The 14,110-nt window shown below is 48.2% G+C and overlaps 5 protein-coding genes across 5 annotated transcripts; 2 read left to right on the top strand and 3 right to left on the bottom strand.

Annotated features, from left to right (window-relative positions):
* Positions 1-2,362: 2,362 nt before the first annotated feature.
* Asppvi_008803 (mating alpha-pheromone PpgA) lies at positions 2,363-2,671 on the bottom strand (the record flags this gene model as incomplete). The annotated part of the gene is made up of 1 exon (XM_043304668.1): positions 2,363-2,671. The coding sequence occupies one exon, from the start codon at positions 2,669-2,671 to the stop codon at positions 2,363-2,365; it is 309 nt and encodes a 102-aa protein (XP_043160603.1).
* Positions 2,672-3,862: 1,191 nt separating this feature from the next.
* On the top strand, positions 3,863-5,452 carry Asppvi_008802 (isocitrate dehydrogenase (NAD(+)) IDH1; the record flags this gene model as incomplete). The annotated part of the gene is made up of 5 exons (XM_043304667.1): positions 3,863-3,895; positions 4,109-4,169; positions 4,241-4,315; positions 4,399-5,302; positions 5,365-5,452. 5 exons carry the CDS (start codon positions 3,863-3,865, stop codon positions 5,450-5,452), a joined length of 1,161 nt encoding a protein of 386 aa, XP_043160602.1.
* A 691-nt stretch (positions 5,453-6,143) lies between these two features.
* Positions 6,144-7,073, bottom strand: Asppvi_008801 (18S rRNA methyltransferase BUD23; the record flags this gene model as incomplete). The annotated part of the gene is made up of 2 exons (XM_043304666.1): positions 6,144-6,960; positions 7,051-7,073. 2 exons carry the CDS (start codon positions 7,071-7,073, stop codon positions 6,144-6,146), a joined length of 840 nt encoding a protein of 279 aa, XP_043160601.1.
* Positions 7,074-7,694: 621 nt separating this feature from the next.
* Positions 7,695-8,520, top strand: Asppvi_008800 (uncharacterized protein; the record flags this gene model as incomplete). The annotated part of the gene is made up of 2 exons (XM_043304665.1): positions 7,695-7,764; positions 7,883-8,520. The coding sequence occupies 2 exons, from the start codon at positions 7,695-7,697 to the stop codon at positions 8,518-8,520; spliced, it is 708 nt and encodes a 235-aa protein (XP_043160600.1).
* Positions 8,521-9,140: 620 nt separating this feature from the next.
* Asppvi_008799 (GTPase-activating protein BEM3) lies at positions 9,141-13,673 on the bottom strand (the record flags this gene model as incomplete). The annotated part of the gene is made up of 2 exons (XM_043304664.1): positions 9,141-9,826; positions 9,899-13,673. The coding sequence occupies 2 exons, from the start codon at positions 13,671-13,673 to the stop codon at positions 9,141-9,143; spliced, it is 4,461 nt and encodes a 1,486-aa protein (XP_043160599.1).
* Between the last annotated feature and the right edge of the window lie 437 nt (positions 13,674-14,110).

The raw sequence follows: 14,110 nt of genomic DNA, 5'->3' as shown, positions 1-14,110 counted from the left end.
TGACGTTCCATAATCGCTAGACGGTATTGTCGATTGATCTTTTTTCTACCTACACTTCGGCCAGCATTCCTGAAATGTCCTCCTCTATTCTGCACACGTGTGCCTTTTGCGGAAAAATCACAGACGTGTCTACCGCGCTAGCTGCATTCATTATGAACCCTTGTTGTGCAGAGGTGGGGATCTTTCCTTTACCCAATCCTCAGTCTGAGCTCCTGACTAGTGACGGATTCAGTGTGGCCTATCGGCGTCCGAGAGTAATATTGCAATGCAGAATGACCTTGCGACGCTCTTTGCGAAACAGATGAGCATGGGGTCTGAACCACCAAAGGACAAAAAGGTCCTCCGTCCGATTGTTTATAGTATCACACAGCACTACCATCATTCCTCGCATGTGGCGCGCCAGGCAGCAACAGAGCCCATGGACTTAAGTTGATGCATTTGATCGGCAGGAGGAACTACATTACTCAATATAGCTGAATTGTGATGAAGGTGACTCTTACATCTCCAAACCCCTCATCTAGGAGCCACAGTTGGTGTTGATTTTCCGTCTGTTTATAGAGAGGTGTTGATTCTTGAAGTTGGGTCTATTAAGCGGTGACCTTGGAAAGCACCTAGGTGGCACAACCTTCTCAAAGCCCATATCATAATCAAGCATAGGAAACTTATCCGTACAACGTCATGGCATCGACCGGCCACAAGGGAATAGCCCATATAAGGTCAGGTAAAGTCACTCCATCAGTAATTCCATGAATTCACATGTGGTAAGAGCTCAGAGATATGACTTTGTGAATTATGCTTCATTACCCTGCCATTGTCAGCGCGGATTTTTGGTCTGTAACGCTCGAACTTTGCTCTGTTGAAACTATCTGGGGGAATTGATCTCGTTGGTATAACTGTAGGGACTGGCTATCCTATATCAGCGGCCTGTGGCAGTGGTGGAATATCCTAAACATGTGATGAATTGTTGGCCCGCACACTACAGATATGTTCAGAGTGCAGGGTTGCTCACAATCCATGCATATATCAAACCCTACAGCTTGCACTTGGGTTCTTCTGTCTTAGTGGAATCGATGCTGTTATAGATTTCCAAGCCCATGGTATGAAGCTAGGCCATACTTGGGAGTCTTGATGATTGACACATTTTTCCCACATTTTGCCTTCTCCACGCCCCTACCTATGTTTTGGTGATAGTGGGGTTGCTGAACCCCATCAAGTTCATCTCTGGATATACCAGGGTTATCAGATCTGACCATGGTGAAATATCCAAATAGATATCCAAATTAGGGTCAGAACGTATCCCCATGCTGAGCTTGATCACCAAGGTAGTAGGTATCATTCCTGTACCTCTCATAGTGGCAGTCTATCTGGCAACGTACATTTATGCAGTCCTGCACTGCCGGTTATGTATATATTTATGGGGTTGAAAAGTTGTCACAATTGAAGAAATCTGCCTGAGTTATCCTTGCTTTGTGTATTTTCTGGCAATCTTGGGTGGCAGAATTCTAGAGGCCACAACAATGAGACTCCTTTCTGTTTGTCTAAATTCTCATGCTACTGCACCTATGCCCTTTCCCCGATGACAGGCATAGCTAAAGTTAAAGTCAAAGAACACTATAATTAGCACAAAGTTGATTAATGAGCACTGTTATTGTAATGTCGAGCACTTGAGGAACTGGATTCCTTGACGAAAGACTACAATCTTGTCTTTCAGGACTTTGATATGGCTTCTTACAAACATCGCATCTTGATCCGCGCGATTTTACCACAGGCCAAACATTACACTTAAGTTAATGTGAGGCAAATCTTGGAGCCATTGAAAGGTATGATATATGCCAGCGCAACCACTGTAAGAAGAAAGAATGACGAGTTAGTTGTCAGGCCAGGGTGCCATGGGAACACAAGGCTGTCTCGCCTTATATGTGTCCAGTCCCCATGTCAAAACATAATATAAACACGAATGCTTGGAAACAAAACCCCTGCTCGTCCATCAGCGTTGTGGTATTTCATATTTCCCCCTCGAATTGGCCCTCCACGTATTAAGACGCTCCTGCATCGATCCTCCACCCCAAACTTCATCAGCCAAGCGAAAAATCGTTGTCATGATTGAAGAGAACGTCAGCAGTACATGGGGCACTAGAAATCAGCCCTGTGACATCTGGCCTCAGTAAGGAGTCATAACCAGCCCGGGATACTCCGGGGTGTAACGTATCTCAACAACAGCAGCAGAAGTAAAGACCATACAACATCAGAGAAGAAAGGAGGGATTCGGTAAAGAGGAAAATAAAAACAGAAAAGAGAATCATACTGGTCGAAGGACGAAAACTCATCAGTGGAAGACCGCAAGTGGTAATACCAACTTGTCCTATTCCTCCTCAAAAGCAGCCATGGCATCAGCAAAGGCATCGGCAGAGCGTTTCACCTCTTCAGCGGCCTCAGCAGCTCTCTTCGCCTTGGCGCAACCCTGACCAGGAAGATGGCACCACGGAGTCTGCGGGAATGCCTCCGCAACGGCCTCGGCGACGGCACTGGCTGAACGTCTGACCTCATCTGAGGCATCAGCAGCGCGCTTAAGCATGTAGCAACCCTGACCAGGAAGATGGCACCACGGCGTAATGTCTGCCTGGACAGCAGTGGCAGCGAGGGTAGCGAGAACGAGCGAGAGGAGCTTCATCTTCGATGACCAAATGAAGTTGAGATATAGAAAGGAATGCGTCACTGTAAGTCGCAAAGTAAAGCCCGGATTTTAATTGGAATTGACGACTTTGATATTAACCAAGATATCGATTCGATGCAGGTCTCATGCGCTTAAGTAGGCGCATGGTACAGAGCCCTTGCCAAATGCAACGAACGCATGGAGATGCATTCCCCAGCTTGAATGATACTATCCAAATCTGGTGGAAAAGCAGAGGAATGAATAAGAAGTGTGCATTCCATGAATAGATCTCAATCAATAGCAATCGCAAAAGCGCCGCCTCAATAAGAGTCAGTCTTTGTGTTATTGATTCATATTTTTGAAGTAGCATTGAAAGTGACCAGGATCCATACAGGCCAGTTATTCACCTAGAAGATCTGTTATCCCGATAGATGAAAATGTGAATAGCAGGTGATCGAGGCCCTTATGTGCAGTCAATAGTGTCAATAGACATTTCTTAACCAAAATGGGCCATCAATAAAGTTAAGCTCCTCAATAAACTTTTGCATCATCTCTTTCTTTCAGCGGTACTGGAGAGGTCTTGAGGTTGATTGATAGACTGCTAGAACATTAAATATACTTGGATATACTTGGAACGGACTGCAACAGATGTGGTTAAGGGACAGAGGAATATCCCCCCTGGGTGCCGCAGAGGTATAATGACCTCTCTTCTCAACAAGCCAAGAAAAAGAATTTTGATCATGATGTATCTCTGTACGGAGTACTCTGTACTTAGCTTAGCGTTTGTACTGATGAACTGTCAGTGCCAGGTGATAACATGCGGATTACAGCGACTATTGTCCAGCGACTCTTCTTTCTCGCGTCTTTTTATTCATTGTAAATAATCAACGCATTGTTACCTATTTCTACGTTGAGGACTGATGATATTATGACGCGGAGAGGTGAAAAGATAAGATCGGGCCGTGTTCTGGGACAGGCACTGCGCAAATAATACATAGAGAGGACGGAGGACGGAATAGACACCTTACCTGATGGATGCCGAGATGATCCGCCGTTTTTTCCGGCGCCTCCTTCTTCCTCGTGGCCGTGCACCTCGTTTTCCAACTTCATCCGTCGTTTTGCCTGCGCGTTTTCTTGCTCACCAGGGAACAATTCTTTTCATCTCCTCTCTTCCTGTCCATTCTCTTTTCGTGTCCATTGCCTCCCAAAATGTTCTCCTTGCGGACGGCGCAGCCAGCGCAGGTTAGTGAGACCCAACGTCAGATAGATTGTGTGGCTCGTGGTCGGGCTTTTTCTCATTTCCTGTCCCATTTTCTCCTCTTCTTTCTGGCTACTTCCCTCCGCCCGGCAGCAGCATTGCAGCCGCATTGCAGCCGCATTGCAGCAGCTTTTTCATTCCGCGTGCTTCGATGTCGTGTTTGTGTTAATTAAAGCTAATTTCTTTATATTCTGCAGGCTTTCTTCCGCCGCGCAGCTGGTGCAGGCTCTCTAGTGCGCTCCTCGATCCCAGCAAGATGTACGTACCTCCAATGCTTTTGCAGCGGGACTGGCAGCGTTCCTATGACATCGATTGACTTGGGTCTCCAGCTTTTGCTAGCGTGCAGTCCGACATCTTCAAGCCCACGAAGTATGGCGGCAAGTACACCGTTACTCTCATTCCAGGTACCTATAGCTCAACCCAAGCGTGTCCCCGAATGTCAACAGTCGGTATCGCTGACACGAGATTTTTCCTCTGTGATGCAAAGGTGATGGTATTGGTGCGGAAGTTGCCGAATCAGTCAAGACCATCTTCAAGGCCGACAACGTTCCTATTGAATGGGAGCAGGTAGATGTCAGCGGTGTCGATACAGGCAACAAGCATTCGGAGGAGCTCTTCAAGGAATCCATCGCCTCTCTTAGACGCAACAAGCTCGGTCTCAAGGGTATCCTGTTCACCCCTGTTGAGCGCTCGGGTCACCAGTCATTCAACGTTGCTCTCCGTCAAGAACTTGATATCTTCGCTTCGATCGTTCTGATCAAGAATATTCCCGGTTACAAGACGCGGCATGAGAACGTTGACCTCTGCATTATCCGTGAGAATACCGAGGGAGAGTACTCTGGTCTCGAGCACCAGTCGGTACAGGGTGTGGTTGAGTCGCTGAAGATCATCACTCGTGCCAAATCAGAGCGCATCGCCAAATTCGCATTCGGATTTGCTCTCGCCAACAACAGAAAGAAGGTCACCTGCATTCACAAGGCAAACATCATGAAACTCGCCGATGGCTTGTTTCGCAGTACTTTCCACAAGGTCGCCGAGATGTACCCTACCCTGGAAGTTAACGACATGATTGTCGACAATGCATCCATGCAGGCCGTTTCTCGGCCCCAGCAATTCGACGTGATGGTCATGCCCAACCTGTACGGAGGCATTCTATCCAACGTCGGTGCTGCCCTTGTCGGTGGACCTGGTGTGGTTCCTGGCTGCAACATGGGACGTGACGTTGCGGTCTTCGAGCCCGGCTGCCGTCATGTTGGCCTGGATATCAAGGGGAAAGATCAGGCTAATCCCAGTGCTATGATCCTTTCTGGATCCATGCTTCTTCGCCACCTTGGCTTGGACGACCACGCAAACAGGATCTCCAAGGCCGTGTATGATGTGATTGGTGAAGGGTGAGTCCACATTACTATCTTTTTTTTCGACGGTCTAATTCGGCTAATTCTCACATTTTCAGTAAAACGAGAACTCGCGACATGGGTGGACAAGCCACCACTCACGAGTTCACCAGGGCCGTCTTGGACAAGATGGAGGCTGCTCTGTAAATTGCTACCGATACCACTCATCTCCTTTCTGCAATTCTCATGATGACGAAGAAAAAAAATGGTCTGTTGTCGTGTTCCCTGAAGGCCTTGCTAGCTGGTTAGACCTATGCTTATACTCTGTAACACTTACAACCGCATACAATGCAAGAAGACGTCTACTGTATATTCGAAGCGATAAACATGATTGTGGGATAGGGAGTAAGTGTTAGATGCGTTGTTAATAATAAAGGCGCTTGAAAGTTTGCTATTGTCCAAATCAAGGGTATCATCAATCGGCAGTAATCTATGAGCCTATCTTTGCTCCACGAGCTTCCAAACAGCATGAGACATCCTACCCCAGGCTTGACACAGCAACAAAAATCTCTTAAGAGGATGGTCCACAGCCCATTCCGAACCACTAGACACCTGAGTGGAGCGGCTCTGATCTGAAAGCATCCCTTCGAGACAGACCTATCTGTCAAACAGTTTGTAATCTTCGTGAGAGCAGGAAGGCCTTTCGTCGGGATGTCAAACGGATATATCGGATGACTGCTCAATTCAGTTCACCGCACAAACACGCGCTCGGTCAAGTAGTTTAAAGCAACGAGTCTGTTAACCACTGCGTTGCGTCGATCTAGCTGTACTTGTCGCAATGAACGAGTGACCCGGAGCTATGTAAATGGTGGCACACAGCCGGACAGAGCATGTAAAGCTAAAACGCAGGACGCCTCTTTCTTCCGGTGTATCTGGAATTTGCTTTCACAATTTTCCCTTTCTTCGCCATTTGTTCCTTTTTTCGCAAAATCCAGGCTTTATCTCCTTTCCTGGATGGCTGGACCTTGCTGCGCTCCGCGGCTTTCCTCCTGGCATCCAAGATGTCAACATCATTCATGCCTTGGACAACGCCTGTAATATCGCCATGCAGTCTGCCGCCTCCGACGGTCAGGACGAGATATAATTTGCCATTCTTTGTGCCAGGATCATCTTCTAAGATACCAGCTCCGAAGCCAGCTCTTACAGCAGCGCCGCTAATCATGGTCCGTTGCGCATCGTTCTTCGGATAGAATTGGCAGACTGCACGTCCCCCTTTGCGGAGACTGGAGTATAATCCCTCAAAAAATCTACGAAGACGGCCCTCGGGGCTGACATCGCTTGTCTCCGCATTGCACAACCACTGGATAGCACTGATACTGATAGCCGCGTCGAAGGTGCCAGGCCGAAATGGCACGCCCTGTCCAATATCAGCCAGGAGCAAGTCACCCTCAACATCTCGTTGTAGTGCCACATCAAGCATGCTTGGCGAAATGTCCATCCCGACCCAGGTATGAGGTCCACCCTCCTGAGGAGGAACTTGGGAAAGGATCTCGCCAGAAAGGCCAGAACCGCACCCCACATCGAGGATGAGCGATGGAGAACGAAGATCGAGAAGCTCCAGCGCTCGATGGGTCATATCTGATTGAATGTTACGAATACGGGATGAAGTCGTGTATTTTCGAGATTCATTGTCATCGTAGAAGAGATCGGGAGGCCTTTGCGTGCGGGATTCGAAAACTCATGTCAGCACCAAGCTCAAGTGAAACAACAACAAGAGTAAATGTTTTCGCATTGAGGTAACCCACAGAACATCCTCAGGACGAGACATGGTTGGTAAGGTGAAATGAATCGCTGATCCGCGAGGATATGTATCTGAAATTGCCGAGGAAAGACTGCTTCTTGTGGCTCACCAGTGTCTCAGTTCAACAGGGTGAGTGAGAATCTTCAATTATAAATGTGAACTGCACTGTGCAGGAAAGTTTATTGGTAATCAGGCTGCCTTTGTCACGTTCATACTTCGAATAATGTCTTGCTATTGCAGGGAGGGGAAATAATTTTTTTTTTTTTTTTCCGTTTTCCCTCCCTCTTCTTTATCCACCATATTTCTCCTATCTGATGACGGCACGGTGGCTGATTTGCCCGCTACAAGACTGAGGCCTGAGGCATCAAATGCAGCCGTCTGGTTGTGGGAGGCGTCCAACTTTCGGATAAGGTAGATGCCCACTATAGATTACCAGACATGCCAGACATGACTGGCCACCATAACGCCCAGACGCTGTGTTTGATATACCCTTTCACGACATATTATAGACGCACTGACGTTCCATAATCTCCTCTTGAGCTTTCTTGCTTCCCGTTCGACTCCCATCCCTTTGTCGATTCGTTCTCAATTCCATTCTAGGGACAGCTAGCCGTTCTACTTCCGGCTTCTTCGCCTTATTATTTTGAAATGTGGATCCTTCCTCTTGTCGGCTACTTAGGGGTCATTGTAGGATTTACTTTCCTAACACTAGCTATAGGTAAGCAGCTCGACAATGAGACTCATGGTGATGATGCTTCAGTTTTGCAAAACCTGCCTAAACTCGCTTTGAGAAATCTGTAACAGTTCCCAGAACACCTGAACTAATTAAGCATTAGCATCGGGGCTATACTATCTATCAGAGCTTGTGGAAGAACATACAGTCTTCGCACGTCGGGTGTTAACTCGATTGATATACAGTATCATCTTCATCCACATTTTTCTCTTCCTCTTCGATGGATTTCCCTTCTTCCTCTCTATCTTCAGTATCGGCTCACACATCGTGTACGCGAGCAATTTACGACGTTTCCCAATCGTCAAATTGTCTGATCCATTATTTATCTTATCGTGTGTGCTTGTCGGCTTGAATCACTGGCTCTGGTTCCGCCATTTTTCGAAGCCGCTACCCTCATCACGGGTGGGCACCAACTGGCGTCAGCCGTACGAAGTTGATATCGAAGATATGCCAACTTTCACCGAGGTGGCTTCTTACTTTGGACTCTGCGTGTGGCTTGTTCCATTTGCCCTTTTTGTTAGTCTCAGTGCAGGGGAAAATGTCTTGCCAAGTATGGGATCTGAGTACGCGACAGGCGGGCATGTTCCTGCCGTAGGACGTACTCGCAGTGCTTTGTCATCAGATGGGAAAATGAAGAATAAGGGGATGGCGAAAGCCGTAGTAGACGGCGTCAGGGATTGGATTAGCGAAAACGGCGAATTGATGGGCTTCTGGAGGGGTGAACGGACAAGAAGATTTTAAACGTTAACTCTTACCACACCGTTCAAAGACCAGCCATAGTAGTCTGCTTTCTGATTTGCTTGTTCCGATAGAACTTCGCAAGGTAAACCATCCTATTGGAGAATAGCTGAATTGGCGATTGTATTAACCCATGACTTTTAAACAGTGGGGAAAATTGTTATAGACAAAGTACAAATTCAAAGCTCAAGCCTCAAGATAGTACTGCTTGATATAAGTGTGCACTAGGGTAAGCTAAAGCACAAAATGGTGTCCAAACACGTCTGTATCGGATGATTAAGGCACTGACTCTTGGGCCATCCCTGCCAACATATATTCCTTGAGAACAATTAACATTAACATTAAGCGCCTGGATGTAGCTCCTTCGTTGTATGTATGTATGGCTTCGTGATTATCATTCCACGTCCGTCCAAATCGTAATTGACATTAACCTTAATCATGAAAGACATAATGCAAGGTTATAACTGATGAATAAAACGCACATAATATGCAAGAAGAGGAAGGCAAAATGGTAGGGATATAGATGCAAAGGCAGGGGGTGAGTCAGTGCCTTCGTGGAGGAGGTATGGCGTGGCAAGGTGCATGGAATCAGAATTCCACTCGATACATGATCGTCTTATCATTCACCTGGATTCTCTCAAATCAGTTTGCAAACGAAGACTGAATCGGGCTAATCGAGGACGCTTACTCTGATCATCGCGCATAGCTGGGAGACTTGAGCTTTGGTGGTTATATTCCATGAACAACATAGAGCTCTCCCTTCTCTTGGCCTTAGCAGAACGGGAATTATCAACGCCGGGCATCAACATTCTATTCATAGCTGGGGAATCCGGCTGCCGGTTGTAATATTCCACTGCGTTATGAGACGATTGCTCATAACTTGGCTGCATTGAAATAAACCCTGTGTCATGCCGTAAATCATCTGCCGCCTCTGTGGGCCTGCGAAATGTTGTTTGGTTATAAGCAGGCGTGGGCAAATCTGAGAACATCTGATGGCGTGGAGAGCGGATGTCTTCTGGTAGCGCCGGACGATCAACTTTAAGCTCGACTGGTTCTAACCGTCCTTCTGGCATTTTATCAAATATGCTCTCAAAGTCTGTGAGGAACATGGAGAAAACGGGGGCTGGAATGTTGAGCGTTGGTGCAAAGACAATGCCAACATTTCTGATTGTCATCTTGTTCACATCGGAGTTGTTGACAATGATAATCAAAAACTGAACTAGTGCCCGTAATAAGGCCAGGTTTGGTCGTGGGAGCCTGTGGACAAGTGAATTAAATGCCAGGATTTTCTTCTGCCGCTCATCCAATTCTAAATAGGGTTCGATTAGTATAGTGCCTCAAAGCGAAGTGAAGAGAAAAGAGGGAAGGATACTGCACGCACCAAGCACACGCAGAAAATCCAGATGTAGTTCACGAGTAAGAACAGTTGTGGGGAGCTCCCGTAAGTATTGCTTGAAAAGACTGGCCACAGCATGAACATCGTAGTACTCATCACCGGCAAGGAAGTCAACATCCCCTTCAGTATTGAAGCGTTCCTTCAGCGCTTTGACGACCACATTGGAACCGCTTAATCGAAATATACCTTCCTCTGCTGCTGCTCCCTTCGCTTTGAGATACTCAATGCAGCGATAGACAACAGCTGGTAAATCGACGTCAATACCTTGTGGAGCGCAGTGCTGCACAGCCTCCGCCAAGGGTATTCCGAATACAGGCCTGACGAGGTCTTTTCTTTCTGTAGAAGGATTCATGAGTGCTTGAGCTGACGAAGGTTCTTGACTCGCCTGTAGCTGCGAGGCAAGATCATACGATGACCTTGTGCGGAAACCCCAGATGCTGCGCTTCTTTTCCTTGGTGCTAGTGACGGTTTTATTGCCCCAGGCCCCTGCATCCTGGATCACTGTACCGTTTGTAGGTGCAGATATCACTTTAGATGAGGGCTGAGCATGATCCAAAGCCGGGTTTGTATCCGAAGATTCCATTGCTGCCTCTAATGGGAACATGGGGGATTTCGGTGGTTGCTTTTCGGACGGAGGACCCAGAAGAGGCGGTTCAGCAGGAACAGCATCATCATAACTGAATCCTTGCACAGTGTCGGTCAAGTCCACCTCCGCGTTGTTCATTCCCTTGCCACTCTTTTTGCTCCCGCCTGCGAAAAGTTTAGATTTTGAAGTTGATTGAGAGACATGTCTTGCTTGGGCTGAAACTTGACTCTGCGGCGACGTGTTCTCTGTGCCCTCATTATCCGATTGTCCCTCAACATACGCCAGGAGCGCTTCGACCCAAGCATCCCTTTCTTCATCGCTCTCAGCGCAGAGCACGTGCCTCACGAGCGCTGATGAGTCTTTTCTTTTCGGTTCCAATATGAGAAAGGCGTGTCGGTATTGGTTTTCAGAGTCATCTTCAGCCCCGGACAAAGGGTTGTTTGGGTTATTTGTGGACTGCGATTGCTTGCCGATCTGAGCATTGAAAATTTTGATAGTTCCGAGGTGAGGACCACCTGGCGATTCAAAATACTTCAACTCAGGCCCGTAGAGTATGAAGTATCGTGCTTTCCAACCGCCAAAATTCTTGCCCCTTTTTGTCAAATACCCCTCCTTTTGGGGTTTTCCATCTTGACCTGGCGAAGCTTCCGAGGTCGCTTTACTGTTGCCCTTCAGCAAACTTGACTCGTCATCTCGCGGCTCGGTAGCATCCACAGTGAGAAATTGGCAGATCGCTAATGCCGCTCTCTCGTCTACGGGGGTGTCAAGCAGAGCTTCGAAGTAGGAATTCAAGGCCGCACGTCTCGCGTCGATTTTCGCGGGGGAATGACCGCTGAAAATGGATCTATCTGGCAGTTTCATCCATAAAGCAGACGATTGTCTTATTTGTTGATCCAGCTGCGGGAGGGCCGCGACGACCTTCTCTACCCGCCAAAGTTCTAGGTTCTCTGATCGCGAAAAGACACCCAGGGTGAATACCGGCTCTTCTTCGGAAGGCCTTGGTGCCATATAGCTGTTTCTAGAAGGCCTAAGTCGCGACGAAGAGACCTTCACTCGTATCAAAGGAAGAGCGTTTGGAGGCAAAAGAAGACCGGGGTAATCCTCCGACATCAGGCCTTGATATATCCCGGTGACAGGAGGGCAGGGTGACCGAGGATTGTCCTTTCTCGAGCCATGGTCGATTGTAGGAATAGGCCTGTGGGTAGCATCAATATGCGAAGGAGCAGTATCAGTAGGCATAGAAGCTCCGGGAGCAAAGGGATGTGGATGATGAGTAGCGCGCGGGGACAGGGCCAAGCCTGCGAGGCTATTCTCTGAAGACATCGGCAGATGTGCCAATGAGTTTGGCACTTCCCTGGGCATCCGGGGCAAGGGAGAGCCTATAGGGCGATCTTCTGGTCTTGGGCTGAGAGGCAGTCCCGGACTTTTTGGGACTGCGAATACGGGTTGATCGTTCAAAGATGGCGCATGGATGTTTCGAGGGCTTTGAACAGAAGTCAGAGAATCCTGATGGTCAATTGGAGAGGACGACGAAATGGGTTGCCACGGGTTCTTAGATATCCCGAGTGTCAGTCCACTGGTAGACGTTTCGCCTGAAAGATACGTATGTGGTGTCTCTTCTCCAGTAGCCTTAAGAGCGCCCATTTCCCTGTCAAGGGCTGCTTCCCGTTCTCGATCATCGTCATCCCTCGTTTTCCGCCTACCACGCTCAACCAGCAATTCGTCGACCTCAAGAATATCTTCGTAATCGGATTCTGAATCATACGTGCCCGAGTTCTCCATAGCTGCAGGCTGTGCTTGTCCGAGTTTCAGCGGGGCAGGAGGAGGCTTGCGGGAAGGATGAGGAAGTCTCTGTTGTCTATCCTCCGCTGGAAGGGACTCGTTAAGAGCTGAGCTAGAACTGGCCAAGGAAGTTGGGCTCGCTGCTGACATTTCTTTCCGCGAGCAAGCGAGCGATTGCGAATTTAATTGCTGATCGAACTCCTCTGTTTGTCCAGATCGCGCGTTGTCAAACTCAGTGGTCAATGTCGTATTCAGGCGCGGAGAGCCTGGCTGGGTAGGAGACAGACGATCTGTTTTCGCCCTCGGGGCGAGAACGGGACTGTCGCAGAGATCCTGCATGCCCACATTCGCGCTCTTCGCCTCTGATGATTCGCCCTGGGCCTGTTCTTGCTTTGATACATCATGACTGACACGGATGACCCCATTATCGGCACCTCGAGACTGAACAGTGTGATCATTATTGGATGGCAGCGGAGGTATAGAATTCTGTAGCTCTTTGGCCCTTTTTTTATATCGTTCCTTCTCTTTCAAGGCACGCTCAAGGTCCTTATTCAGGCCAAGTATCAAAGTCCGCTGCTTGTCCACCAGTCTCCAGAGTTGCGCATTCTGAGAGGCTGCATGATGCTTCTCCTTCAGAAGGTGTATGATAACAGCCTCGGGTGACCCCGCGGTTGCTATAAGATGATCGATATCAGCTTGGCTGACCGCGCTGGCATCGAACGACGACTTATGGGGTTGAGACGCTGACGACAGAGAAGAGATTGCAGAATCAATTGATGAAGTGCGGGGCATAATACGGTGCCCCGGTGTTCGGTCCCCAGACATTGATTGCAATGAGTCCAGTAGTGATACTGGAGATGATGTTGGTGACTGCACCGAGTCGCCTGTATCCGATAATTTGCGTGCTCCAATGTCGTTTTCTATCGCAGTCATACCTCTACCATGCTGTTTCAGGTCACCACACGCCCTATCGCCTGCCGACGATGTGGTCGACTTCTGGCCAGAACCGGATGGTTTTGAGGGCAACGCAGCAAATGCAGCATGGGCTAGCCGGCTGGTCGAAGAATGGTTGGTCGGCGGAGCTGTTTTAACGGATGATCGAGGAGATACAGGACTCTGTAACAAGCTGAAATTGTCTTGACGGTCTTCTCGACAACAGTCACTTGTGTTCAAGGGTGAGGGTGTTGGTTTGCGGGGGCCAGTCACAGCGACAACCCCAGAACGTAAGGGCTGGGCGTCGGTTCGCGCGACTAAGTAATCACGAGGAATAAGATTTCCTGTCAACGGGGAACGTGGGAATTCTGCATCCCTCGTTTGGGGTGAAACGGGGTACGCTGCAGATGGCTGGTTGGGACTGGGATTGTTGTCGCTGCCGTGCCGAAGCTGCGACATGGCGAGCTCGTTAAGGAGTCGAAGCTCAAGTCAGCATGAGGAGGGTGAGGAGCCGAGCAAATAATGATTCGACACTAAGGAAAGCCGGTCGGCAGAGACTTAGGGGTTGGCGTCAGGGGTCGCACTTGACAACAAATAATGAAAGGCTATTCATCAAGCTCCATTTAATTAATATTTGTGTCGTATTCATTGCGTTGCTAGGGTTAAAATATCTCAGGCTGGCATCACTGAAATGATATGAGGGATACATGATAAAGACATGGTCTTTCCCAAAAGAAGAACATAGCACAATGCCTATCCATTGAGAAGTATTATAGTCTGGCAATTAAAGTCGGATCTAGAGCAATAGTGATATTGGTTTATTATTATTATGGGCGTGTTTTAATCATGATTGTTACCCTATGAATGATCTATGGCATGCTCTGGAACAAGGGAGC

Source organism: Aspergillus pseudoviridinutans (assembly GCF_018340605.1).
Source record: "Aspergillus pseudoviridinutans IFM 55266 DNA, scaffold_6, whole genome shotgun sequence".
Taxonomy (NCBI): Eukaryota; Fungi; Ascomycota; class Eurotiomycetes; order Eurotiales; family Aspergillaceae; genus Aspergillus; species Aspergillus pseudoviridinutans.
Note: the sequence above shows the minus strand (reverse complement) of the source record. Positions and strands in the feature narration are given on the sequence as shown.